The sequence below is a fragment of the Pleurodeles waltl genome, chromosome 4_1 (genome assembly GCF_031143425.1).
Source record: "Pleurodeles waltl isolate 20211129_DDA chromosome 4_1, aPleWal1.hap1.20221129, whole genome shotgun sequence".
Taxonomy (NCBI): Eukaryota; Metazoa; Chordata; class Amphibia; order Caudata; family Salamandridae; genus Pleurodeles; species Pleurodeles waltl.
In genome coordinates, this window is record NC_090442.1 from 1,017,176,443 (window position 1) to 1,017,203,120 (window position 26,678).

General features: G+C 40.5%; 1 protein-coding gene across 8 annotated transcripts in view; it reads left to right on the forward strand.

Moving 5' to 3' along the window:
- Positions 1 to 26,678, forward strand: part of CADPS2 (calcium dependent secretion activator 2) — a 1,861,089-nt gene that overhangs the window by 1,355,956 nt on the left and 478,455 nt on the right. For all 8 annotated transcript variants that reach the window (XM_069229895.1, XM_069229888.1, XM_069229890.1 and 5 more), the window contains exon 18: positions 6,967 to 7,123. In XM_069229895.1, the coding sequence (XP_069085996.1) occupies positions 6,967 to 7,123 (157 nt within the window). The remainder of the gene's footprint in view (positions 1 to 6,966; positions 7,124 to 26,678) is intronic.

Here is a 26,678-nt window from a genome sequence, read left to right on the forward strand (position 1 = left end):
AAAACAGCAGACTTGTGCTTGTCCGTGAGAATTTAGTAAATGTCTGAAGGAGCCAGACACCTCTTCTGGGTATTGGGAAACCATGGCTTTAAACATTTTCTTCAAATTCAGTTAAGTGTTTTTAAAAGTGTTGCACATTTGCATACAAATTGAGAACTCACTGCCAAATATGTCTCAAAGCCAAATGCATTTGGCTTTGTGCACTGTTTTTCCACAACCTCAGAGAATTTAGTGCCAGTTTGCATTAACAGTGCTTTTTGGCTCTAAGGCTCAAGCAGCATAAACTAGTATTCTCATATAAACACTGTCTCACTCTAGTTCCTCATTAGGGGACATTCAGTAGTTGGAGAGATGTAAAGCCCCCTTAATTCAAAATCTGAGTCAAATGGCCCAAAGTATTCAGAGGTTTATCCTGGTAATCCTTCAAGATATTACCAGCTTCCTTCCAATAATCCCTGTTTTCGTTTTTCTAGTACCAAAGATGGATTGGTCTCTGGATTCTCTGCTTTTTCATGAAGGAGTGTTGCTCCTCGACACTTAGATATTGCAATTTATTCCTGTAAATCTTATCCATACAGTTATACTCAAACTTGTAGAGGGCTGGGAATGGTCGGAGTGCTATGTGTGCTTGATAGCAATGGAAGCATCGAGGGCCTTATGCACCCATCATGACCTCAAATTGGGGAGCCTTAGAAGGATTTTCTAAATCCCCTAGTCAAAAGTCCTCCTCCATCTCTCAAGCTTCAGCCCTTTTACCATTGGAAACCAGAATCACCCCTGCACTGAGAAGTTTCTCAACTGTCCTCTTTTGGGAGGAACAGAACGGTAGTATTTTACTGAACACCTTTTCATATCTTGGATAACCTCCATTGACTCACCCTTGAAAGTGGTAGAAACTCCCTCACCTTTTGATCATGATCAGTGAGTGAACACGTAAACTGGGGCGTTCTACTCACATGCTTACATTTCTTTTCCAAACAATTTTATTCCTGAGCATATTGGAAGGGGTGATATTGCACCTCTCTCCTGAACAAAAATCCTCATCAGAGTTTTGTTTCTCAGTATGCCATAAAAGCATACCCAAATTTCAGTCTAGAAAACATAGCAGGAATTGAATTGCTAATTATGCCATGGGTGATCTTGGGTGTTTAATCCATATCTGAGTGCATGTAGTTATTTACTGATGCAAGTGGCACCATTGTAATTCGTTCTTCCAAACATCTATTCCCAGCTTTCTCTTCCCTATCAAGAGAAGAAACAGAGGAACAGTCCTTTTCCCCCAGCATGGATGATTTTGCTACCAACCTTTATTGCATAATCCCTGGTTCTCAAAACTGAAAGAACACAAACCCCTCCAAGTAGTTCATTTGAGAAACAGGTGGGGAAAATAATCCAACAGGCCTGCCCTTTGCATCTGGAAAAATATCCTGTTGAAACTAAAGAAGATAAGGGCTCCATCTAGACAACACAAGTACCGATTTGAGTCCCCTTATTTTATATCCCTGACAGTTTTAGGAAATATCTTTTCATAATTTCTCTACTACAAAAAATAGGGGACCAGTAGAGGGAACTGGATTCTCTCCTCAAGATGAAGTAATTGAAAGGCACTGTCTCCAGCATCGGTCACATTTTTTAATCACCCTGTAAGTGGTCAGACTGTAGGTTGTGGGGCACTTGTACAACAGCCTCTATTTGTAGAATAGTGGAAACATTTGACCATTCCTTCTTTATTTCTCCCCACAAGTGGGACCTGCCACAAGTTAAGAGTTGGTTAGGCAGGATGGCCTCTTCCTCTCTTAGACATTGTGATGAGGCCTTGTAACTTAGGTGCTCCTGCAACATGCTCTGAAATAGAGGGGTTCTCATTGAAACCACAAATGCATCTTTGGAGTTTGCAGCCAAAGGGATATGGCACTTGTGACTACTTGAACAGAGAAAATGATACCTGCATTCGGAGGCCTTATCTGAAGAAGCAATGCTTGTTGAGAGGCTTGGTATTTGGCCATCCCACTCACCAGAATAGCAGAATTCAAACTTTTCTCCTGGTCACCATTGTGACAAGGAATGGGTTCTCTACTTTGTCTAGGTGGTGGGTTTGTGTTGGTGCACAAGGGGGAATTCCCTCAGTGAAGATCAACTGAGCAGCGATTGGAAAAACAGAGCACAGCCTCTTCTTCATCAATGCTGGCATTGCCTGCTTTTATCAAGTCAGGACATCCATGTACACACCAGATAGGGAAAACAGAGACTCCTGCAATGTCAGCTGGACAGAGGCGAGTCACCATTATCAAGCTAGTTGAGCTGTGCAGGACACACATTGCCAGGAGACACATTACATCTGCCTCTTGAGAGTACATGCAGGTTAAGCCCGTTTAACAAAGAGAGAAAGGTATTGTGAGACTCTCCTTGAAAAATGTTGCTTGGGACCATCCCACTCTTAACCTAACCACAATCACGTGGATAAGGGTAGATGAGGTCCAGGGGAGTAAAAATAAGAATGTTACCCACCATTTGCCCCAGAAGAGCCAGTGTTGAAACAAATTGAATCACCATAAGTTACCTTGCCCAGAGGACTGACCTGGATTATTCCTGGCTGTTTTCCATTGTTTCATTAGTGGTTTTGCATTTAGAACTATGTATTATTTGATTTTCCTCTGGTATTAATACACATTGGGGGTCATTACAACCCTGGCGGTACAGGACCGCCAGGGCTGAAATGACGGAAGGACTGCCAACAGGCTGGCAGTGCTTCCCTGGTCATTATGACCGCAGTGGAAGCACCGCGGTCACACCGGCGGGGCCGGCGGTTTCCCGCCACAATGGCCCCGGCGGTAGTAATCCGCCAGGGCAGCGCTGCTAGCAGCGCTGCCCAGGGGATTACGAGTCCCCCTACCGCCAGGCTTTTCCTGGCAGTTTGAACCACCAGGAAAAGGCTGGCGGTATGGGGCGTCACGGGGCCCCTGCACTGCCCCTGCACTGCCCCTGCAGTGCAGTGCAGTGCAGCCCATGCGGCTTCAGTGAAAAGCGCGACTGGTGCAACTGCACCCGTCGCACGGCCGCAACACCGCCGGCTCCATTTGGAGCCGGCTCCCATGTTGCGGCCCACATCCCCGGTCCAGCGGGGATGTCATAATGGGCACCGCAGGAGTGCGGCCGCACGGCGGTTACAACCGCCGCCCGCCAATGTTGTAATGACCCCCACAGTGTTGTAGGTTGAAGTAAATTACTGTTTCTGTTTGAGCAAAACCACTGGCTGCACTTTTTTTTATTGATTGATATTAGTTTTCCAATTGAGTTCTTAGTTCCTCCCATACACCACCTACCTGATGCTAACGGGGGTGTACGTGATTGTTAGAAATTGGGTCACTAGTTGGCAGAGGTATGCACACCCTGCCCAAGTAGGGACCACAGTCCTAGTCAGAGTAAGTCACAGCACAACCTAAATTATCCTGTGCTCAGTGTCTGGTAGCTTGGCACAGAGCGGGCTGGCTTAACTTAGAAGGTAATGTGTGAAGTATTTGTGCAGTAACTCATACAGTAACAAAGTGAAACACGACAAAAAGTACTCCATACTAGTTTAGGAAAATAGATAATATTTTTCTGCCAAGAGCCCTGTGGGGCAGGTTGATGGGGGTTATCAGTCCTTTGCGTGAGGGTAGGCCTCTGGCCTTTGAAGTGTAAGAGAGAGCTCCTCCACCCTTCCTGCCCAGGGAAACCCATCTGTATGCAGATGCAGCTGAGTGTCCTGTGTTTATGGCTGTTTGTGTAGAATGCATGAGGGGAGCTGTCAACCAGCACAGACCAGACGTGGACTGGTGACTGGCTGTAAGGCACAGATGGCAGTAAGTGGAGAGAAATGCCAACTTTCTAAAAAGGACATTTTTTGAAATAGTAATGTAGAATCCAAATTCACCATTAATTAGGATTACTTACTACCATTCCAACCATACCAAATATGACAAGGCTACTCCTCTTAGATCAAACATTCCTACTTAAAAGCATATAAGGCAATTTATAAGGTTAGCCTAAGAGAGGAGCAAGCTTCACAGTAGTGAAAAACGACTTTGGGAGTTTTTCACTACCTTGACATGTAAAACTTATAAGTACATGTCCTGCATTTTACGTAAATAGCACCCTGCCCTATGGATTATCTAGCGCCTAATTTAGGGGTGACTTACATGAAAGAAAAGGGGAATAAAAGGCTTGGCAAGTAGTTTTAAACGCCAAGTCGAAGTGCCAGTGAAACTGCACACAGAAAAGGATGATGGGCAGAGTGCTGAAACTTTTCAAACACTCGCCCCAGGCAAAGATCTAGATTTTATCTATTGTTCTTTTGCTCACCATGCCACCCCAGTTTCGACCCAGCCATATGTAAATCAGTCTTGTCCCTGTCACCATGGGAACAGTCCAGCCTGAACTACTAGGCCAGATCCTCCCTGGACTGAAAAAAAGTATCCTGGGACCGGTTTCGGGGTATTGGGGTGAAACTGTACAAACATGCCCAGCAATGGCAGACCTGAGACATGGTTCAGGAGCTACTTATGTGGGTGGCACAGTCAATGCTGCAGGCCCACTAGTAGCATTTAATTTACAGGCCCTGAGCACATAAAGTGCACTTTACTAGGGGTTTACAGGTAAATTAAAAATGCCAATTGGGTATGAGCCAATGTTATAATGGTTAGGTTAGAGAGCACAAGTACTTTAGCAGCAGTCAGCAGTGGTAAAGTGCATAGAGTCCTAAAACCAGCAAAAAAATAGATCAGAAGAATGGAGGGAGGGAGGCAGGCAAAAATATGGGGGAAGATCACCCTAAGGCTGTTGGGCCTAACGGCAATAAGACTTAAAATTAAACGAAAAAATAGGAGTTTCTGAATTAAGGCCTTTCTTAGTATAAACAAGTGTGTGCGAAGTATGGTCTTATATGATTAATTTGTTTAATCTGAGAATGTTTTGTGTAAAATTAGACTGCTTTGTCTCCAGGTATTCCAGGCTTGTCAGTGGGTTCCTGCACGCTCACAGACGGCTGAGATAGATAGGGCTTATCTTACATGTTATCTGAATATACTATTTAAGTAGTTAAGGAAACTTTTGTTTCTCTCTAACAACAACAGATATCACCTTGTTTATACCTTATTTAAGAATAGAGGGAAAATATAAAGTTAAGCACAATAGTACTCTAATGTATTTGTCTCTGGGGGAAACGGCCTTTACAACGTGACCAGAGCCACGCAGGCTTTAAGCATGCAAGCTAAACAACGTTTGCCTGAACAACTGCCTTTTTTCTGCCTTAACCCTGCATATGCCAAAACACGCATATGCATGGTTAAGGCAGGGAGCAGTCTAGCAGGTGGGTGGGGCGTTTGGGAAGTTTCTTTTTTAGGGCTCAGGGTGGGTGGGGGGTCTGGGTAGTATATTTTTTAGGGGTGGGGAAAGTTTGAGGAAAGGTGGGAGGAGGAAGGAGAGGAGGAACGATCGGGAGAGGATGCGGTGAGGTAAGTGGAGCTGGGGCACGGTTTGGGGGTAGTTTTTAGCAGTAGGGGTGGATTTAGGGTGTGTGAGGGGTCATGGTAGTTCACTTATGGGTGGGGGAAGGATTTAGGGCTCAGGGCCGGTGGGGGTGTCGGGATAGTTTATTTTTAAGGGCAGGGGTGGGGGTTTGGGGTAGTTTTTTAGGGCTGAGGGCAGGTGGGGAGTCAGGGTAATTTAGTTATTAGGAGTGGGGGAATGTTTTAGAGCTCAGGGCGGGTGGGTGGTGTTGGGGTAGTTTAGTTTTTTAGGGGCGGGTATTTGGAGTATTTTGTTTTTTTTTAGGGCTTACGGTGGGTGGGGGTTCGGGGTACCTTAGTTATTAGGGGTGGGAGAAGGTTATAGGGTCAGGGCGGGTGGGGGGGTGTATGGTTAGTTTACTTATTAGGGGTGGAGGTAGTTTTGGGCCTCAGGGCGGGTTGGGGTAGTTTTTTAGGTTAAGAAGGGGGTTGTATGACACAACCATGCATGCTGTTTCCACATATGCCTTTACTAAGCATGCTTTTACAACAAAGTTTGTTGTAAAGGCATCCATGATAAAGGCATGTGCGGAAAAGACGCGGTCGTGGTTCCGAGCGCGTTGTCAAGACATGCTTGGCATCCGTGGCTGTTTCATACAACCGTCTCTCGACATTAGAGAAACACGCATTAGAACAACTATTAAAAACCTACGAATATGTTCTCAATTTATCAACATAAGTGACATACAAGTAAAAAAAAACATCCATTAAATGACTGTGTTCTGTAGCAGTGGCATCTTATACTTTAAACTTTACTTATCCCAGAAAGACTTGGGGGCCTTGTATGCTAAAGGTTTTTGCAGCTACAAAGCCAGTGAATTAGTCTTTGTGACTGCAAAACACCTGTTCACAATGTACAAAAAGGGATTTTGGAACCTTTTCTGAACATGTAAACACGTGTGGGGGTGGGAGGGGTACTAATCACATAGGAAGGTATCAATGATTTTGTATCTCAATTGTAGTTGCAAACCATTACAAAATTACCACTGCTCAAGTTGCGGTGGCAACTAATTTGCAAAGGCGAACCTTCCCCTTTGGAAATCATGTTGGATATGTCCTTGGTGGGAGCAGGCATTTGTCCTTAGTTAGAACCACTACATGCTCCCTCCCCCAGATGCGTTACAAAGCTGGAAAACATTTTTTAAAGCAGCATCTGACATTTTAATGGACACTGGATGCTTTAAGGGGTTCGCTACCTGTCATAAGCAAGATTGTTTTGGGACAACCACCCACAAATAGACAATTTATAATATGATCGCTTAGCACCTAGTCTTCATTGTAAATTACATCCACCTTCTCAAATCTAGTCGGGTGCCATTATCCAACAGTTACAACAAATGAAGACTTGTGATTGTAGTAGTGTTTATCTACATGATGTTTGACAACCAGTGCTGCCCTAATCCCACCACAACCATTGCAGGCTTTCGCCTGGTGGCCAGACCTGTTGGCAGAACATGCTGAGATCTTTTGGGCTCTCTTTTCCGTGGATATGGATTCTGCCCTGCAAGACCAGCCGCAGGACTCCTGGGACAGCTTCCCGCTCTTCCAGCTGCTAAACAACTTCCTGCGGAATGACTGTAAGAGCTTTTCAGTTGTTATCAGCTTTGTGTTGTACGATTTGTTGGCTTATCTGTATGCTGTAAGGAAATTCAATGTTCGGCTTCCACTATCTATTTGTAGTTAATTGTCATTGTTAATGTTTACCGGTCCTGAACGTCTATTTTACTGCTTTGGTATCCGTGAGGATTGTCTATATGCAGATAATTAACTGTATAACTAGCAGCGGCATCTCATATTTTCTGTATAAATTGTCTCTCTGCGCTATGTCTATCGGAGGTTCTTATTCGGGACCAAACCTGGGTCTCTTGGGTAACTATGATAAACAAGTACACTTTACTGTGGGAGAAAGACATGTTGAGGTGCCTGTAAGAAATGTAAGTCGGATGGAAAACGGGGCCTTTTTTAAATGTTTGTTTTTGGAGCCACGTGATAGATACCAGTGGGACAGAAATGTGTGCTGTGTGTGAAGCTGAAAATTGACACAGAGTCTATGAAGGATAAAGGGTGTTTGTGTTTTTGCATCCCGCCGTCTGAGATTGATGTGTTCACCAGCAAGTAGAAGTATTCAAAATTCGTCTTCATCATGATTGTTTGAAATCAAAGATTACATTTGACCTCTTATGGAAACAAAACTCATGTAAACTTCGTGATAAAGACGAGATGAGTGGACTCTAGTTAGTGGAAGCAGTACACTAAGGTGGTGAATCTGTATCTCTCTAGCAATATGGTAAACACTGAAATGAAGTCATATGTTCAAGGAATTATGGGGAGGATTTGTTTGCCAAATAAAATACAGTTGAAAAGCTTGCAGCCCTGTCTTGCTGAGAGCTACTAAACAGGAGAGATGCAGGACTTAGTAGGAACACATTTTTATTTATTTAATAATAATGTGTTCATACTAAGTGATAGCTGAAGTTTTAGGGATTTCATGCACTATGCATATAATTATTAGGGTTTCTGCATTGAAAATATTTGCACCACAGGGTGTTCCTCCCTGTCTGTGCAGGCATTGTGACATAGATAATTATTGCTGCAGAGACAGTGTTGTGGAATTTATATACAATGGCTGGGGGTTAGTGTGTCTCCCTCAGTGGATATCCCAAAGTGCCAGACGTCACGTGTGATCTCTCTTAGTGCCTGCCAGTCACTGGTTGGTCTATTTGATAACTGTGCTGCATAAATCAGCTGGCAGTTGTCTGTGAAACACTCTTTGACTGGTCAGATTCTGTGGCAAGAGGAGTATTTTGTGTGCTCAGGATGTAAGTAGTGTGTGTGTGTGTGTTGCAGGTACAGCCTTTCCTTTGTTCTCAGTCCTTGAAGAGATTTAGGTGATATTCTTTTGGTTTTCTTTTGAATGTCTGAGAAACCTGCTTGTTTTAATTGTTTCCTACCCTAGGCCAAGCGTATCCCAAAACTGGATAAGAAGACCATAATACCTTTCCCAGTGAGCCTGTGACAGGATCAACTACTCAATTTGACCACTGTGAAGGGGTGAAAATAAAAAATGTTTGAGCATGCCTATATTTATTGAAAGTCACAGTTATCGGAGGTTCCCTTTTAAAGGTTATTCTTCTGATTAAAGGGCACTTACATGGGATAGATATGATTCACCCACGTGGGATTCATTGTAGTTGAAAGTGTTATAAAATAGCCCAGTATTATCAAATTATTTACTTGTTTATTCTTGATTATCCAGTGTCACAAGAGACAATAGAAGAAAAAAAATCAAGAAACTAACAAGGAAAATAATGTTATAACATTCATACTTGGGCATGCTATGGCACACCGGCATTGAAGACCCAGGTCATATCCTCGACCCCATCTCTCAATTCAGGTTAACCTTTAACATCTCATCTCCCCACATCCTTCAGCCGATACCAACTCTCATCCTTTGAGTACTAGGCCATAAAGTCCTGCAGATTATACTGCCCCCTCACTTGTTACCTCCCCTCCAAATGTAGCTCTCCTAATCTAATCCTAAATATACTCTCCTATATTGAAACCTTGGACAGTCAATGTTAGAGTATTTCTAATTCCCCTTCCAACATCAAATCTTTCCCACCCTTAGATCCTAGTACCACCATTGGTGTAACTGGAACCACGGTGGATCCTGCCTGCCTCCTATCATTCAATCATGTAGCCTAAAGCCATACTATTCCCCTGCCCACATACATGTGTGATCATATTGTGATCAGTATTTTAAGGTTCATTTTCACTAGTAGCCCCCTAATCTTTTGTGAATTCACAAAGGATAGATATTGTTCAGTAGGCCCGAGATTTTAAAACTAGGTAACTGATTCAGAGACATGATTAGAAAGTGTGTCATATTCAACTAAATGTGCCTCATGATCACAAACCAATAACACACACCATTCTAAATCCCAATTATGGGGGGCATTCCTATCATATCACTTCCTAATGATGATTCTGAATAGGTCAGTAAACCCATTTATTTTGAGAATTGGATATACTTTTCTGACATGTAAAATGGCTTTACAAATCTTACCCTCACTGTGCAATCACTGAAAAACTTTATGTTTATCAAAAGAAGACCTGTTCTTAATGAGGCTCGTAATAGAGAGATTTTGATATATATTTACTGACTTACCTCTTTTATTAAATGAGGAGATATACCATAGGACCAACAACCTTTAGAGCCGATGAGAAACCTTTATATACTTTTCTATCAAGTTGTCATGGAAATGCTGTTATACACGTATTAAGTACATAATGCTGAAGTGAATGGTCTTAATGCAACATCACTGTGCAGTTTTGTCTTTTATTTCTTAATACTTTCGTTTTGACATTATTATTGTAGTCTCTATTTACCATATTAACAAGTGTTTATAATATTTAACTTACCATTTCAGGTGCTGTCATAAACGTTTACCATACTACTGCCTTTCAGTTAAAATTCATGCAGTATGGGAATATACCATCTCCTTTTTTGCCAGGAAATGGTGATTCTCCGATTAAATGAAAAAGATGGGTCTGACTGTTCGTTAAAAACTTAGATTAAGCCACGAAGGAAGCCTAGCTTATTATGTGTTTGGCAGTCAATATATTTTTTATCATCTTCTCCTACTGTGTCTTTAGCTGCTACATCAGCAGGTGGTCAGGGTGAATTCACAGAAGCTTTACAAATATTGATTTTACACTTCAGAGCAGCCTCATATCGCAGTGGAAAGACACACCTTTTAAACCAGACTTCAACTATGTAACGTGCCCATTAATAATTATGTAGCTGCCATACATATTTTAACATCTAAATGTGACTTTGGAGACCAGCTTAGAGATCAGATTGTGGTTCGCTGTGCCAGCAAAGACATTTAAGGGCAATTGTAAAACATTTTGATCCTATTTCTAAACAAGTTCTTGAGATTGCTAAAAAAAAATTGAACTTTCTGTTAAATCGGTCAAAACACTAAATGATGACAAAACAATAGTGAAATAGCTGCAGTTAAGGAGAAAAAAAACTATATAAAAAATGTTCTCTGATCAATATAGAGACAAAGGCACAGCTATAACAGACAGAGGAAAATTGAAATTTGTTAAGTGTGGGTTAGACTTCATGTTGATTTCACTAAACCTGTCCTGCACTTTGTAAAGAGTATTTTAAGTGTGAAAAGATAAGACAGTTTTTCTCATGTTTCAAATGATAGTAAAACATCCAAGAAACTGGTTCTAATTCATGATGGTGATTCGGATAATCTGGGAAAGAATTTTAGTATTGTGTGAGGATGAAAGCCTGATACAGAGAACACATGGATGACCTTTTAGAGCAAGAATTTTCAAAAGTAGATTCAGGACCGTACGGAGTTCCTGAGTGTACTTTTAGTACTGACGGAAGAAAAGTGAACGCGGATTCAGGGTCGCCTTCGCAATTGTGTCAGATTAGTTTATCTACACAAGCTGGATGAATAGGACACTTCTCCTTAATTATTCACCTGCATTCATATATGCAGGTAGTTTAACTGATGTGTATTATTTTGTAGCCACTATTTTGTTTCACGAGAAAAGTATTTTGGGAAAGGAATGTGACCACAGGTGGACTAATGACAATAGCTTTGCAAGTGTGTTCTGTAAAGAATTTGGGAGGGTCAAAGGTTTTCTCACAACATTCACTTGAAAAGTGATGCAACTTCAGTTAGTCATGCATTGTGCAGTGTACCTTTGAGTTTCAGAAGTGAGTATAACCTATTAGTAATCAATTTGTGTGTTGGAAGATGCTATTGAGCCCTTGGAAACTTCACATTGGGTTTCCCCAATAATATAAGGCAAGGTCTATGTCCTATAAACTCTATATTATTTTATGAACCAAAGTTCCACTTTGACTCATTTTGGAGAGGCACTTTGATTTTGATTGCCAAGATGCATGATTATGCTAAAACATCACATGGGTCCCGCAGAAATATTGGTTATAACATAGACATATTCTTGCATTTTAGCACTAAGTATGGTGACCGAGCAGTGAAACTAACTTTGCTTCTATACAAAGGTTAAGTTTGTATAGCAACCTTGTATGGTTTGGAAATAGGTGAATTTGGGACAATGTTAGCTGTAGAAAACATGACTGCTCCTGAAAGTTGCTTAATCAAGATCCACTCCCCAACCTCCACCCGTTGCTCCATTTTTCATCAAGGATCACGTTTTTCCTAGAATTGAAAAATGGTCCTAAATAATTTCGAACATGAGTTCTATCTCATACCTCTTCTCCAATGGTTTTGAACCTGGGGCTGTGAGGAATGGAAACCATACAAGCAGTGCTTACAAATATTTTACAAATGAATGGTGCACATGACTTACCCTCATTAGCCTATGTTTGTACTATCATGGTTAATTTTAGCTGTGAGATGTTTTGGCTTCTCCGAGCTATCTAGAGTGAACATCACCATAGTAAACAAAAAACTGTTAATCCTGGGTAACATCAATATAATTCCCAAGCCTTCACTGAATCCTTTTTGATGGCCAAGTCCTGTCAGCAATTTAAAGCATAGAGCCCTTTATGGTCAAGATTCTCTATGGTATGATTTGCCTGGGCATTTCTCCTAAGCAGCCTTGATGCAGAAGTGGGGAGCTGCTGGAGTTGCAAATAACCAATGTTTTCATTGCCATAGCATGAGGGAACTGCTGCCTATTTACTTTTCTTTTGCCCTGATTAGATCCATCAGCGGAATAAGTGGACCATACCATGTGTACGAGTTTTTAGCATTAGAAAAGGCAGTGAGTCTTTCTGGATCATATAGTAGACTATACCCCCATTGGACTCCTTTTTTAGTTTCATCAGCTTTATTATGGAATATAAAATAAAATCCAACAAAATGTCATCAACACAGGAAATAGTAACAGTACAAAGCTAATAAGCAATATAGAGAGAAAACTGTTTACAATGTTATAATTAAAGGAAGAAGGAAGGACATAAAAGGAGGAAGGGGAATGCAATTCAACATTTGAAGATCAGGCACGTAGATATAATAATATATAAGCATAATTAGAAAAACTAGAAGCATGTTACAGAGAAAAGAACAGAGCTAAATAAACATATCACAGTGATTTAAAATTCTCAGACGTAATGGATTGATCACATTGTTTAACGTTATTATTGAGAAGGTTCATTAATGTGGACCAGTACAAATCCCTATTTACCAGAGGTCTCCAAACAGAAGCAAAAATAGTATCTAAACGATGATAATGGCAAACATTATTCCACCAAACTACAAAGGATATGCTAGAGGAGGATTTCCAGTTAATTGTAACTTGTTGAAAAGCTAAGGTCAACATAAGATCAAATAATCTTTTGTCATGGGCATGTAGATCAATTTGATCTGAAAGGCTACCTAAACAAATGAGATAATTGACATGGGGCATTTTATTTTAAAAATAACTGAGTGTTGGGCCTATACGTTTTGCCAAAAAATGACAGTAGGGGGACATAAAAAAAGGATATGAAGCAAATCACCTTTCGAGGAATGACATGACCAACAGGCAGGAATAGACGTGATACCAAATTTGGCTAGGGATGTTGGTGTATGATATAGCCTATGATAAAGAAAAAACATAAATTGAGTGATAGAGGCCGATCTTGAAGTTTTAAAGATTCTGGACCATATTTTGTTCTAGAAAAGAATGGTCCAATCACAACCCAAATCATCTTCCCAAGAAAGTTCTACTTTGGCTTTAGGATGAAAAGGATCAGTTGATCAAAAATATTTGTATATAAAAGGTGCTTTAGGGTTAAGAGATAACAAATGTAAAAGTGAATCTGGGGGAGAAGGGGAAAGAGCTATGGAGAAAATGTCTAAAACTGTCTTCATAAGGATTGAAAATTTGTGTAAAAATCACTTGGATTTGAAGAAAGGATTGAGGCCATCAAAAAGATCTTGAACCCAGATAATTCCACTAATTCTGCAAGATTTCCAATATAAGGGTCTATTATTAATAGTTATGAGTTTATTATACCAAAGTGGATATTGCAAAAAAGTGACTCCAGATGAGATTTTTCTTTGATAATAAGGACTCAATAAACAGCAGCTATGTTTAAAAAGCGGTTAGGAAATTGTTTTTTTTTAAAGAAAACTTTAAAATGTCTTTACTACAGAAAGGTGCAAGTACTGCTAGTTCAATGTCAAGCCACAATGGAATAAAAAGAGAGGGCGCTGAAGAAACCCATTTGGTACCTTGTTTGAAACAAAAAGCTTTATGATAAGTCCGAAAATCTGGAAAGTTTACCCCTCCACTATCCTTAGCTTTTTTAAGAAGAAAAAGAGTAATTCGAGGTTTTATCTTATTCCAGAGGAATTTGGAGGGAAGTGAGTCAATTTTTTAAAGTAAATATCTGGTATATGAACTGAAGTCATAGATAAAATGTATAAAATAATGGGAATAATCATAATTTTAATGGAATCCATTCGACCACACCACGATAAATAAAGAGGATTCCAGGAGGACAATAGTTTGTCAGTTCTATTGATACGATCCTTCATATTTATTTTAACAGATTCTACAACAGAGTTAGTAAACCAAATGCCCAAATATTTAATTTTAGAATTATTCAAATGAAACCCAGTGGAGTAAAAGGAATGCTTAGTACAAAATTTAGTAAGGGGCATAATTTCGGTCTTCTCTGAATTAATTTTATAACCAGAGACAGATGAAAAACTTGAAAGTTCTTTAAGTAAAGCAGGCATAAAAATATCAGGATTAGAAAGGAAAAGAAGAATATCATCTGCATAAGGAGGTAGTGTAAATGATTTTTCACCATACTGAAAACCTGATATAGAGGCGTTTTCACGGATATGAGAGAGGAAAGGTTCAAGGGCTAAAACAAATAAAAGAGGCGATAAAGGACACCCTTGACTAACCCCTCGTTGCAAGGAAAAATAGTGAGATACACGACCGTTAATAAATACTGTAGCCTGAGGATCTGTGTAAAAGCAAGGAAATAAGGGATATCATTTTGGGTCCAAAGCCATACCATTTCAAAACTTTGAGTAAAAAAGACCAGCTTACTCTGTCGAAGGCTTTTTCAGAATCTATACAAATAGCTGGAAGAGAATATGAAAGAGAAGGTGCTTTATTTAATACATTAAGAAATATATGAGAATTATCTGAAGTTAATCTACCTTTCACAAAACCACATTGTTCTTTACCAATTAATTTGGGCAAAGAGGATTCAATACGAATGGCTAGTAATTTGGCAAACATTTCATAATCTACATTAACAAGAGATATAGGGGCGATAGTTCTTACATTGTGTAGGATCTCGTCCATCTTTATGTATTAGACAGATAGTAGCTTCCTGAAAAGTACCACCTGTCAGGGAGTCCAGATCCTCGGGGTCTGCGCACGTTCCCAACATGTCCACCACTAGACAGCTCCAAGACTCTGCTAGATAAAATCACAGAGACTGAGAGAGTCCAAGCGGGGGAAAAGGGGGTTAGGATGCGAACAGCTGGGAAGGAGACCTGTAGGAAACAAAAGGTTAAACCACACAATATCAAGATTATATCACATTGACTTCTACTAGACTATGATTCTAAACATTGTCATACTGTAACCATGGATAACTTAAGATGCGACTAATAACTAGGCCTCAAGATGTCTGGTTACCTGGGAAGGAATCAAGAATGATTAATACAACTTCTCAATGAAACTTTTCATGAAATGTTACACATTGTCTAGGAATATAAGAACCTTCTAGAATTATGTTTTCAAAACAAACATGGTCTTTTCACATGAGGACAAAAAGTGATCTGAACGTTTCCTGGAACACAACAGGAATTGTATTAAGGACTTAATATGCTCATATAATGTAACATCTAGAATTTTAACACCTAGTTTTAAGTGCGGGTAATGAATCGCGCACACTGCCGCTTTCAACAAGGATATGCAAATGCCATGAAATGATTGCGCACTCTGCAAGCGATCTGAAACATCAGGATTTAAATGCAGGAATGAATTGCGCGTCTTGCCGATTCGAATGCCACCATGTAAATGCCAAGAAATGGTCGCACACAATGATTATCAAAGTTTTAATTGCAAGGAATGAATTGCGCGTCTTGCCGATTCGATTGCAACCATGTAAATGCCAGGAAATGGTCGCGCACAATGATTATCAAAGTTTTAGTGCAAGGAATGAATCGCGCGTCTTGCCGATTCGAATGCCACCATGTAAATGCCAAGAAATGGTTGCGCACAATGATTATCAAGAGTTAAATGCACGGAATGAATTGCGCGTCTTGCCGATTTGAATGCCACCATGTAAATGCCAAGAAATGGTAGCACACAATGAGTATCAAGAGTTAAATGCACAGAATGAATCGCGCGACTTGCCGATTCGAATACCACCATGTAAATGCCAAGAAATGGTTGTGCACAATGATTATCAAGAGTTAAATGCACAGAATGAATCGCGCGTATTGCCGATTCGAAAGTCAATATGCAAATGTCTAGAAAGGATCGCGCACACTGTTGCCGAATCTCAAAATTCAAATGCCAAGAATGAATCACACGTCTTGCTGATTTAGATATCAACCTGTAAATGCCAGAAACCAATAGCACATTCACACGCACAAGAAAAAAATCTTCCAACATGAAAACTAGGCCCAAGAACTCGAATGCCTTCGAAAACGGGATTGGGGGCCCAGCCCGACCTCCGTCTTACCGCCCTGATCAAGGATCACCAATACAATGAAGGGCAAAGGCCTGGAAGATCAAGGTAGGCCTCCGGAACAGGAGCTCAGGAAATTGCTGCTGCTCTGCACCGGGACCTCTGGATAGTGAGCACGTGGAGCTGGGCTGGCCCCCTTATATAGAGTCTGGCCCAGCCCACAAACCACACCCAGTCATGCTGCAGAGAAAGCTTCTAGGAGGCCCTGAAAAGGGACCACACCCTGACACGCTCTGAAAGCTTGCAGCAATACATTGCAAATGAACAGTATTTACAAGCACCTTTAATATAAGTCTTCAGGATTAAACTCTAGAATGCAAAAAGTTAAACAACAACATATCAACATAATGCATGAATTACGTTATCTCATAAGTGCTTGGTTTTTGCATTCCAGTCGCCCATAGAGCGCCCACTGCCCTGATGTTGACACCACCAGCTTTGCCAATAAGGAAAAAAAATCAAAAGAGTTGTAGAAGTTTAGGCATCAAAAGATTGGAAAAATGTAGATAAAATTCTACAGTAAACCCATCTGGGCCATGTGACTTCCCTTTTTTTAATCAAATTAAGGGCTTTGAGTAATTCTGTAATTGATATATCCGCTTCAAGAAGATCAAAATTCAATAAAGGCTGGGAAGGAGGTGAAACAGAGTGTTAAGATAGGAATTAATAGAAGTAGAATGGCAGGGATGTTCCGAAGTATATACATTTTTGTAGAATTTCGTGAATTCAGTTAAAATGTCACCCTCTTTAAATAAGTCTCCCACCTGATGGTTGAATAGATTCAATTAAAGAGTGCTCCTTTTGTATTTTCAAATCATTTGCTAAAAGTTTTCCTGATCTGTTTCGACCACCATAATAACAGGCACTAGTATGTAAAAATACGGAGAAAGCTTGATCAGTTGATTTTTTTATTAAATGCTAATTTGGCCTGAACTAGTTAATGTAACAAAGAATCTGAAGCTGAGGAATAAAATGTATGTTCTAAACGTTTAATATTAGATAATAAGAGTTTCTGCTGGTGAACAAAAAATGTATTTTATTTTGAGACAAAATCTAAAATAAAACCACGAGCTGAGGCTTTAAAGGAGTCCCAAATCAATTGGGGAGATGTGTCAGAAGTGGTATTAAATAAAAATAACTCATTAGTAAAAGAGACAAAACAAGAGGAAAAGTTTGGATCCAACAAAAGAGAATTATTGAATCTCCATCTAGGAGACTTGGGATCTGATCGAACCAGATCTAAATCGGCAACAAAAGGGGCATGGTCAGATATGACTATAGGTTCAATAGATGCAGAGATAAGGTTCTGTGTTAGTGAGTTGCTAAGAAAAATATAATCTAGGTGAGAAAGAGAACCATGTGGGGGGAATAAAATGAATACTCTTGAACAGTGGGATTACATAGTCTCCACAAATCATCTAAAGAATTCTGGGAAATGGTGGAGTGGCATTGCTTATGAGATTTATTTGGAAGAAAACAAATTTGAGACTTTCGGTCCAGAAAAGGGTCTATAAACTAATTACAATCACCACCTAAAATAAAAAAACATATTTATGTTGAAGACCATTCTAAGCCATATTAGGCCAGAACAAAAGACCTGTTTGAGTTGGGCCAAATACATTGAGAACACTTAACGGAATATCATTTATAAGTAATTTTACAACCAACCTTGAGACAGAACAATAGAATTCAACTTTTTGTGACATAGAACTACTATTCCATTTTTGTTAGTAGAGGTGGGAGAAACATAAACTGATCCCACCTAATTTGGCTTGAGTTTTAATGCCTCCTTTTCTGTAAAATGAGTCTCTTGCAAAAGCACTAAATCTGGATTATGAGAGGCAAGGTGAGATAAGATTCTCTGTCTTTTAACAGGATTAACAAATCCTTTCACATTCCAGGATATTACTCTGAATGTAACCGACAGGGAATAAAGATAAAACTACACAACCTTCAAAAATGCAAAAATTGTAAATGAAGACAAAAAAACTTTCAGGAATAGGAAAAAGAGGAGAATACAGGAAATAAGAAAAAAAAATATGAAAGAGAAGAAGGGAAGAAAAGGGAATCAAATACAATGATAGATGACAGTACATGTCAACGACAACTGACCAACGTACCTTATAGGAAACAAGAAGGAAATAGGGAGTGGTAACGCACAGGAGACAGTATGACCAACATGAAGAACGGGCCACACCGGAGCTTCACATGGGAGCATACGGGACACAAAGAAATGAGAGACCATGATGTTCTGTAAAGAGAATAAATAAATAGTTTTGAATCAGCAATAAACATTAATATGTTTTACTCTAAAACATAAGGATCAAGAATAAAGACAATTAGAATCGACAATCAAATGATCTTGAAGTTGAGGGGCCTGCAATATCCATCAAGTCTGAATGAGAATGGCTAAATTTTCTGAGATCTGCAGGATCTTCAAAAGAGGATGTGTTATTTTGGAAAGTAACTTTGAAAGTGCAAGGATTAAACAAACCATATCTTGCACCTAAAGACCGCAATGCAGGATGAAGATCAAGAAATTCCTTTCTACTTTTAGCAGTGGCAGAAGACACATCTTGGGTCAAAAATAATTTTGCTCCAGACCATATAAGTGGCTTTTTTTTCATTTTGGCAACATTTAAAACTTGTAAAAGATCCATGAACTTCAAAAATAAAATTATCACACCCAGAGGTTTTGTTGGGGTTGAGGAAGAAGTGAGTCGTGGGTCCAACCGATGGGCTCGCAGAATATTCAAAGTAAAAGTTGAAGGTAGATCCAACAGTTTTGGTAGAAAAGAAGTGAAGAAAAAAACTGTGACGCCGCGAAGACCAGCGATGCCTCACTTACGGGCCGCGGTCAGATCTGCGGTCTGCGTTTCGGGCATCCGTTTCTGCCGTGGTCTGCTTTTTGGCTAAACTTTCCCTTTGGGCACTGTTTACGCTGCCCTCACTCTTTTATTTGTTTTTCTTTGGTTTTTTTTTTCCTTGCCTTAGCCATGTTTCTTCTTTCCAAGAGTCTGTGTTCCTTTCCCTGCATGCCTTGCTCTTTACCTTTCTATATTATGGCTATTTTTCCATTCACCTCAATGTGGTCTTTTCGAATCCAAGATTGTCTTCAATTTTTCCTGTATATCACTTCCTGTTTCTCAGTATATAAGCACAAGTTGGTTTTCTGTTCCTTGTGTTGCAAACAGTTCCTTTGTGGTTGTGCCCCTCGCTCCCGTATCCTGTGATTTTGGATTTCTCCTGTTCTTTTTCCGCCTGCAGTTTGTTCCAGTTCTTTTTTGTGCTTTTGTTTTTCTTTTTCCAAGAGTCCTTGATACTGGACTTTTTCCCATTTTGTTTTTTTTCCTCTGGGACTCCTTCTGGAAGTTACGGCCTGCTTGGTGTTTTATTATCAGCAGAACCGTGGCTACTGGAAAGGGTCACACCTACCTTGGTCAATCCAGAACAAGCAAGAAACCAAGTTGCGTCTAGAGACTGGCTGATTATAGCGGTAAGAATCATTCAAGTCATGACAGAAACGGGATCTCCACCTTCAGTGTTCTCTGGAAGACCATATAAACATAAATTATTGCATCTATTTCTATTCTCAAGATCTTCAGCATGTTTCTTCAACTCTGAGACATCTTTCTCTAGAGATGCAATTCAAGAAGACGATTTTTAAAAGAGCTGACATTTTGTTCCACCAAACTCATCCTAGACTCCATAGAGGACCTTTTATCATCCAGATTTTGAATTCGAGCACTGGTTTTCAAATGGCCATAGGACCCTGATTTCCTCCAGCATATTGCAAGAGAAACCAGAGATGTAGACTTCGCAGGGGAAGGAGGATCATGTTAATGTCTTTTATTTGCCAAAGACGATAATGACGACTTCAAGGGTAGAAGTGTAGAAGTCGTTGGACGAGGAAAATTTGCTTGAGCCATGTCAGCAGGAGAAAGTGAAGCCTCCATCAAAGGAATCATATAAGGGTGATCCAAACCCAAGACAAAATTCGAGGGAGTGTTAGTATGTTGCAACAATTTCTTGCTTTTTCCCATAAATGTCAATTATTTTAGATACATCCGAAGCAAATGACGTAAAAGACAAACCAACAAGACCCCCAGCTCAGTTCTAAGAGAAAAGACCAAAGTTCACCAAAAATAATCATTCATCCAAAAATGCAAGTGTAAATCCAAGAAAAATCAGAGAAATAAGTATCCATCCTTTAAATATCCATTATAAACATCAAAAATTTAAAGAAATTATGAAGGACCATGAATGTCAGAGTTTAAATAATGAAAAAGGCATTCATGAAGGGACAGAAAAATACAAACAAAGCAGTGAGGAAAACAAAATGATGGCCGGAGTCACTCAGGCAACAGAACTGCAATTTTTAAGGTCAGAAATACCTGGAACGCGCCTTAAAATCAATAAATGTAATTGCAGGCATAATTCCATCCACAGTTCATGTCTTTGGGTGATCCATTGAATCGGCAAAATTCAGGAAAAGCCTCCCGAAGTTCTGAGGTGGCACGGAGGTCCACAGTAAGGCGGCCATCTTAGGTGGCATCCTAGCCATACCCCTACCCCCATTGGACTCTAATGTTCGTTTAATGCCCTAAATGGATACAAAAATAACAATGACCGTAGATTAAACAAAATGTGAAAAAAACAAGATTCTGATGTTTGGGGAAAATTATTATATTATAAACGGAAAGATGGGAGGGGACTCTATTGAACAAACATACTAATTTCAACACTTGTGCACTTGGCAAACCTATAACTTGGGCCAAAGTTGTCAACTTAAGGCCATAAGATTAAGGACTCGGTACTCACAATTTCAATTTAGGTGCTTGCACAGCGAATTAAAGAGCAAACCAAGAATGTCTATTTTGGAGGTATTTAAAGCATAATTCGATCCAGTCATTATATATTGATCACCAATTTATGGAATCAAACTTCATAAGGATCTGGAACAGATATTTGGCATCACAGTCAGACATATTTGTGGACTAACAAACAGCACCCATGTAGATTAATTTAGACTTAAATTTGGTCTAGCAAATATGAGTGAGATTTTGGACTTCTAGTTTATGAATACTGTCCTCGGTTAAAAATTCTGAGGAAGAAACCTTAAACTAATTTGGAAGGAACGATTCAAACTGCACAAAATCACTTTGCAAATAGCCTCTTGACCCTAAATCGGGTTCTTAACAAACTGGGAACAACGGAAGATTGGGAAAATAGTTTGAAATGTAGCTTATTCCAAACAAAGCCCAAAGAAGTGGAGATTGCATCCTCCTTTGGTGACAATATCGAGGAGCTCTTAAAAGTGGAAAGACTTAACTGCTATAACTTTCCTACCTGTCACCCCAGATTTATTTGAAAATCAAGCAATCAGACATACATTTGAGATTCAGGTTTTAGCTTTTGAAACAAGGAGAAATATGGGCATGTTAAAAATTCCAAATCTCCAAGACATGCAAATGTTGCAGAGGTTGTGAGTGCAGGTCAGACTCTCTAATACATGTAATATGCTCATGCCCAGTCATCGGATGCATGAAACATTACTGCAATAAGAGGTACATGTTTGCTGGTACATGATGTTCAGCTGATATGTAGACTGGTAATATTTCTGGACTTAGCAATGAATGAACTTGAAAATGCTAAATTACTATTGCATTTGTCTGAATGCCAAGTGATCAAAAGATTTATTTGCCCTGAAAGTATATGGTGCAGCACGCTGGCAATTAGAATTTACTCTTCACAACGACAATTGTTTTTAAGCCAAATATGTTTTTATGATGGTGAGTTTGCATCCTTGCTTTGAAATTACAAAAAGCACATAGCGTCAGATGATTTTATCAAGTATGCTATTTTTTTTTTTTTAATAGATTTAGTTGACTACTCAAAAACAATTTAAGTACACCTCCAGCTCTGCTGCGTCTGTTAGTTTCCCACTATTTTTATTGTCTTCATGGTGTGCTACTTGAGTTAGTTGTGTAATATAACGGATATATGCAGAGATGGAAGATTCTTCTAAAAGAGGCATTAGTCACCTGCTGGTGACAAATAATGTAGGCAGATCCCAAGGTGATTAGTGTGTGAACTGTTTGCTGTTAACTGGAATTAGGCATGGACAATAAGATGTATTGTGCTAATTGTTGCTTTTTCATCTGATATTCTTTTGCCAATTATGGAGGTATATTTTTGGGCTTCAACACAAAGTATACCATATTATTGATATTGATTGATAGAATGAGTCTACTAATACACCAGCATTAACACCCCATAAAAGCAGGTATACTTAACTCTTCCTCCTCACTCTTACATTACTAACATTTAAATGTTTTTTTCTTTCAAAAGGTATTTTAGAAAGAGCATTTCTGGAGCATTCGTGGCCCATAATTTGATACCATTGAGTCCTGTGTTCTATGAAAGGCCCACTGCTGCCACACTGTTTGCTACACACATCATTGCCCAAATAAACTAACTTTGTGGTATCAAGTTTCAGCAAACCGCCCTCTTCATTCCTCAGAATTCTATACTTGTAGACCTTGTGGAGGTGCCTGAACCCAGTACTGAAGTATAGAAGTTTACACTGCAGACAATAGACAGTCAGATGTAGGATGAGCAGCAATGTTGGTACATGGGAGGAACCAACCAATGTTCTGTACTGTACCCTTTCACAGAATATAGTGCAACAATGCTCTCCTTAACAAAGTTAAAATGTGCGCGAAAGCCTCCTGGTACCTTCAATGAATAGATCACAAACATTGTCCGCTCTTCCACATATCACTGAAAGCTGTTGCTCTAGTTAAACCTATTTTTAGCGGGAATATCTTTAGCTAAAACTATATTCAGCTGGAAGGGTTAGTGGGAGAAAATAAAGGACTTAAGGACTGAGATCAATTGCTTTGTCATATATCAGAGAAGGATGTGAATTAAGATAAGGAATGTGTTTTGAGTGTTCTTTTGATGTGTTCTTCGGGAAACCCATCTAAGGCAATTTCTTTCTCAGAGCTAGCTGCACTACATTGTAGAACGACAAGGAGCCAGCATTTCCATTACAGTCTGGGTACCTCAAGCTATCCTCACCCGACCAAAAGACTGAGGCCCTCATTATGACCCTGGCAGACGGGGGAGAAGTGGTGGTAAAACCGGCAACAGGCCGGCGGAAAAAAAATTGAATTCTGACCATGGCGGTTACCGCCATGGTCATCCACCACTTCTCCACTCCGACCGCCAGGGCGGTAACGACTGCTGGCCTGGAGACTTCGGTCTCCAGCCCAGTGGCCGTCACCATACACGCCGGCAGTATCAAAACCCTGCATACTGCCATGGATTTCGGGTAGTTTCGAACCACCATGAAATCCATGGCGGTAGACACTGTCAGTGCCAGGGAATTCCTTCCCTGGCACTGATAGGGGTCTCCCTCACCCACCCTCCCCCACCCATCACCCCCACCCCGAGTCCTCCCCCCACACCTCACGTGATTCGGTTGGTGGTGTTCTGATGACGGGCGGTGGAGGTGGAGCAACCTCCCCTTCCCTGCTGACCGCCAGTATGGCTGCTGGCGGCTCTCTGTCTGGAAAAGGACGGAGGGCTACCAGCAGTCATAATACACTGCGTGGAAAACCGCCTGCACTGGCGGTCGTCAGCACGGGGGTACCTCAGCGGTCTTTGAAAAAGACTGCCGAGGTCGAAATGAGGGCCTTAATTATCTATAATTTGGCTAATAGTTCTTTTTCTTTTAATGTACCAAAGTATGGGGTCACAACCAGCTCATGAATTAATTACTAGTGACTTGAAAATAAAATGTAAAATAGTAAATATTTATAGCCTTTAGTACAGCTATACAAATGTAGACGCTCCCTAGGTATTCTAACAGAATATATATATTTTTGTGTGTGTGTGTGTTTGTGTGTGGATAGATATGGATAGATTCACTTAAAAAAACATATGTTACAGGGATGTTATAGTTAGGCTCACATTTTAAGCATACAAAACTATAGAAATTCACCTGTTAAAGTTAGTTATCTCATGTAACTATAACTCCTGCCCCAAGGTAACTATAATTCATGCCCCCGCTATGCAGTTTTTTTGTTAAAACTTTACTGCAAATATTATATTGATATTATCAATGATGTTATCAAAGATGTTATGAGTGTTGTAATTTGTGGGGTAATTAGCAGTGCATGGCCAAAGCGCCTTTGGCAATGCACAGCGGTAGTTGGCTGCAGTGCTGCATGCCCCTTCCCCCTGCCGATTTTGACCCTAGGGACCACATTCCCTGGGGCCCGGCCTTTTAAAATTAATTTTTGGGGGGGAGTGGGCCCCATGGTCCCCTCCAGAGGATGACCTTGTTCCAGGGGACCCCATCCACCAGGGTGTGGCCTAAATATATTTTTTGGGGAGGGCCAGGACCCCCCACCCTTGGCTGATCCGGGACCTGGCCTAGATATTTAAATATTTTTTGGGGAGGGGGAGGCCTGGCACCCCATTTCCCCAGGCTGATCTCAGTCCCCGAGACCCCATCCCCGGGGGCCCGTCCTAAATATTTAATTTGTTTGGAGGAGGGAGGCTGCGTGGCCACCCTCCGCAGGGCCAATCTCGGCCCGAGACCCCATCCCACAGCACCTTGCCATGCGACCTGGGTGCCTACCAGGGCACCCAGTCACAATGTTGAGGACCGCAGGGGGAGCCAGAGATGGGTTTTTAGACTGAAAACTGACACACAGGGACTTAACGCTGACATCCCTTGGATTTCCATGAACATCTAATTACTCTGAAAGGGAGGTGTCCCTTACTGTACTGCTCCTTCAATATCATTAATAGCACCATAGAATAGATATGTTGTCTCGGAGGAGGGATTATTTTTCCATGGGGCTTCTAGGTGGGCTTCAACTCCAGTGAGCACTGCTACCTTGTAGGATTAACAACACACAGCTATGCCCTATTGACTCAGTCTTCACTATGAGACCGATGTGAGAGCAAGGTCTTGTAAAAATAGGTTTTTTTTTCCCTGTGCATTTTTCTTTCTTGAAACCAGTCTGTATAATGTAAGGATGGTGATTGTTGTACCATACCCTCTGCTGAAGGGAATTTTTGCTGTGATCAAGGAGTCATTTGAGTCTATTGACGATATGGCTCTCAAATCTTTGTTTCCGAAAAAAGCAAATCTCAACTATGTTTGTGTATACTTCAATACAGGGACTTTGCCTCCCCGAGTGTACTTTAGTATAGGGGCGGGCTTTTTTTTTTATATGAACGAGTAGCTTATTTGGCATCTTCGATGATTCCCTTCCCCTTACAAATATGTAGGAACTTACTACAAGGTCCAGGATGCTATGCACTTGGGTGCATACCGGGCGTTTTTCCCTGTCTCCATGCTGCCGCATACTAGCGAAGCACGCAACGGGGGATGGAGTTACAGGCACCACCGCCACCTTGTGGGGTAGCGGTTGGGCATTGTGTTTGGGCTTGGGACACACCTATCCAGATACACTGCCCAATGGGAGCCTATTGGCTGACAGGCCGGTGAATCACCCCAAGACAGAGTTTTTAAAAACGGCTACTCGCTACCGTCATTTACTCCCAGTCGGCTGTTCCAAGATGTTAGAATAGGTATTTTGCGGGCCCCTCTCCTTGACAAAGTAAGTGCAGGACACACCGGGGAGGGGGGCTGTGCAAAGGGGGATGCAAACATAAAAACACAGATTTTTAAGAGGAATGAAGGCTATCCCATATTGATAACATTATTGGCTGTATAGGACTGTTTCGAAAATATTATTTGAATAACTAAGCACTCATACAATGCCCGCTTTCCTTGCAATAAATGATGGGAGAACAAAAGCCGGGTAGTGGGGTAGAATTGTTAAACACCTTGGGTAAGGAGATTAGTGCACTCAGACAAATATCAGTTATATTACCTCTGACATTGTATGCTTACCTTTACCCAAGATCATATGAAATCAGCTTTTAACGGTTACCTCGACCTTATGTCCAGTGTGTGACTATAGGAGACACCCCCTCGGAACAGACCATGAGGAGAGTAAGGCCATAAAGTATAGGTAATTTACCTTCATTCTACATACAATATTGATGTTTGTTATTTCCATGTACATTCATGTGTGTTTTGTGTCACCTGTGCTATGCCTATTTGTGTGTCTCTCTGAGCACGTGTGCCATCACTAGTTGTATGAATATATTGATGTGCCCTCCTAAAAAACAATGCCTTTTTGAGTATTTGCCCTAGTGTTGGGCTACCATTATGTTAGTAACTACGTTCTCTACCCTTCTTATATTTTATTTTTCTATTTTTATTCTAAAGGGGGGTTCTACCAAAAAAGTAGAAAATAACATTTTGTAAGGTAGGTCCACCACATGTACTCAGTGTTTTTTCACCTTCCTGAATT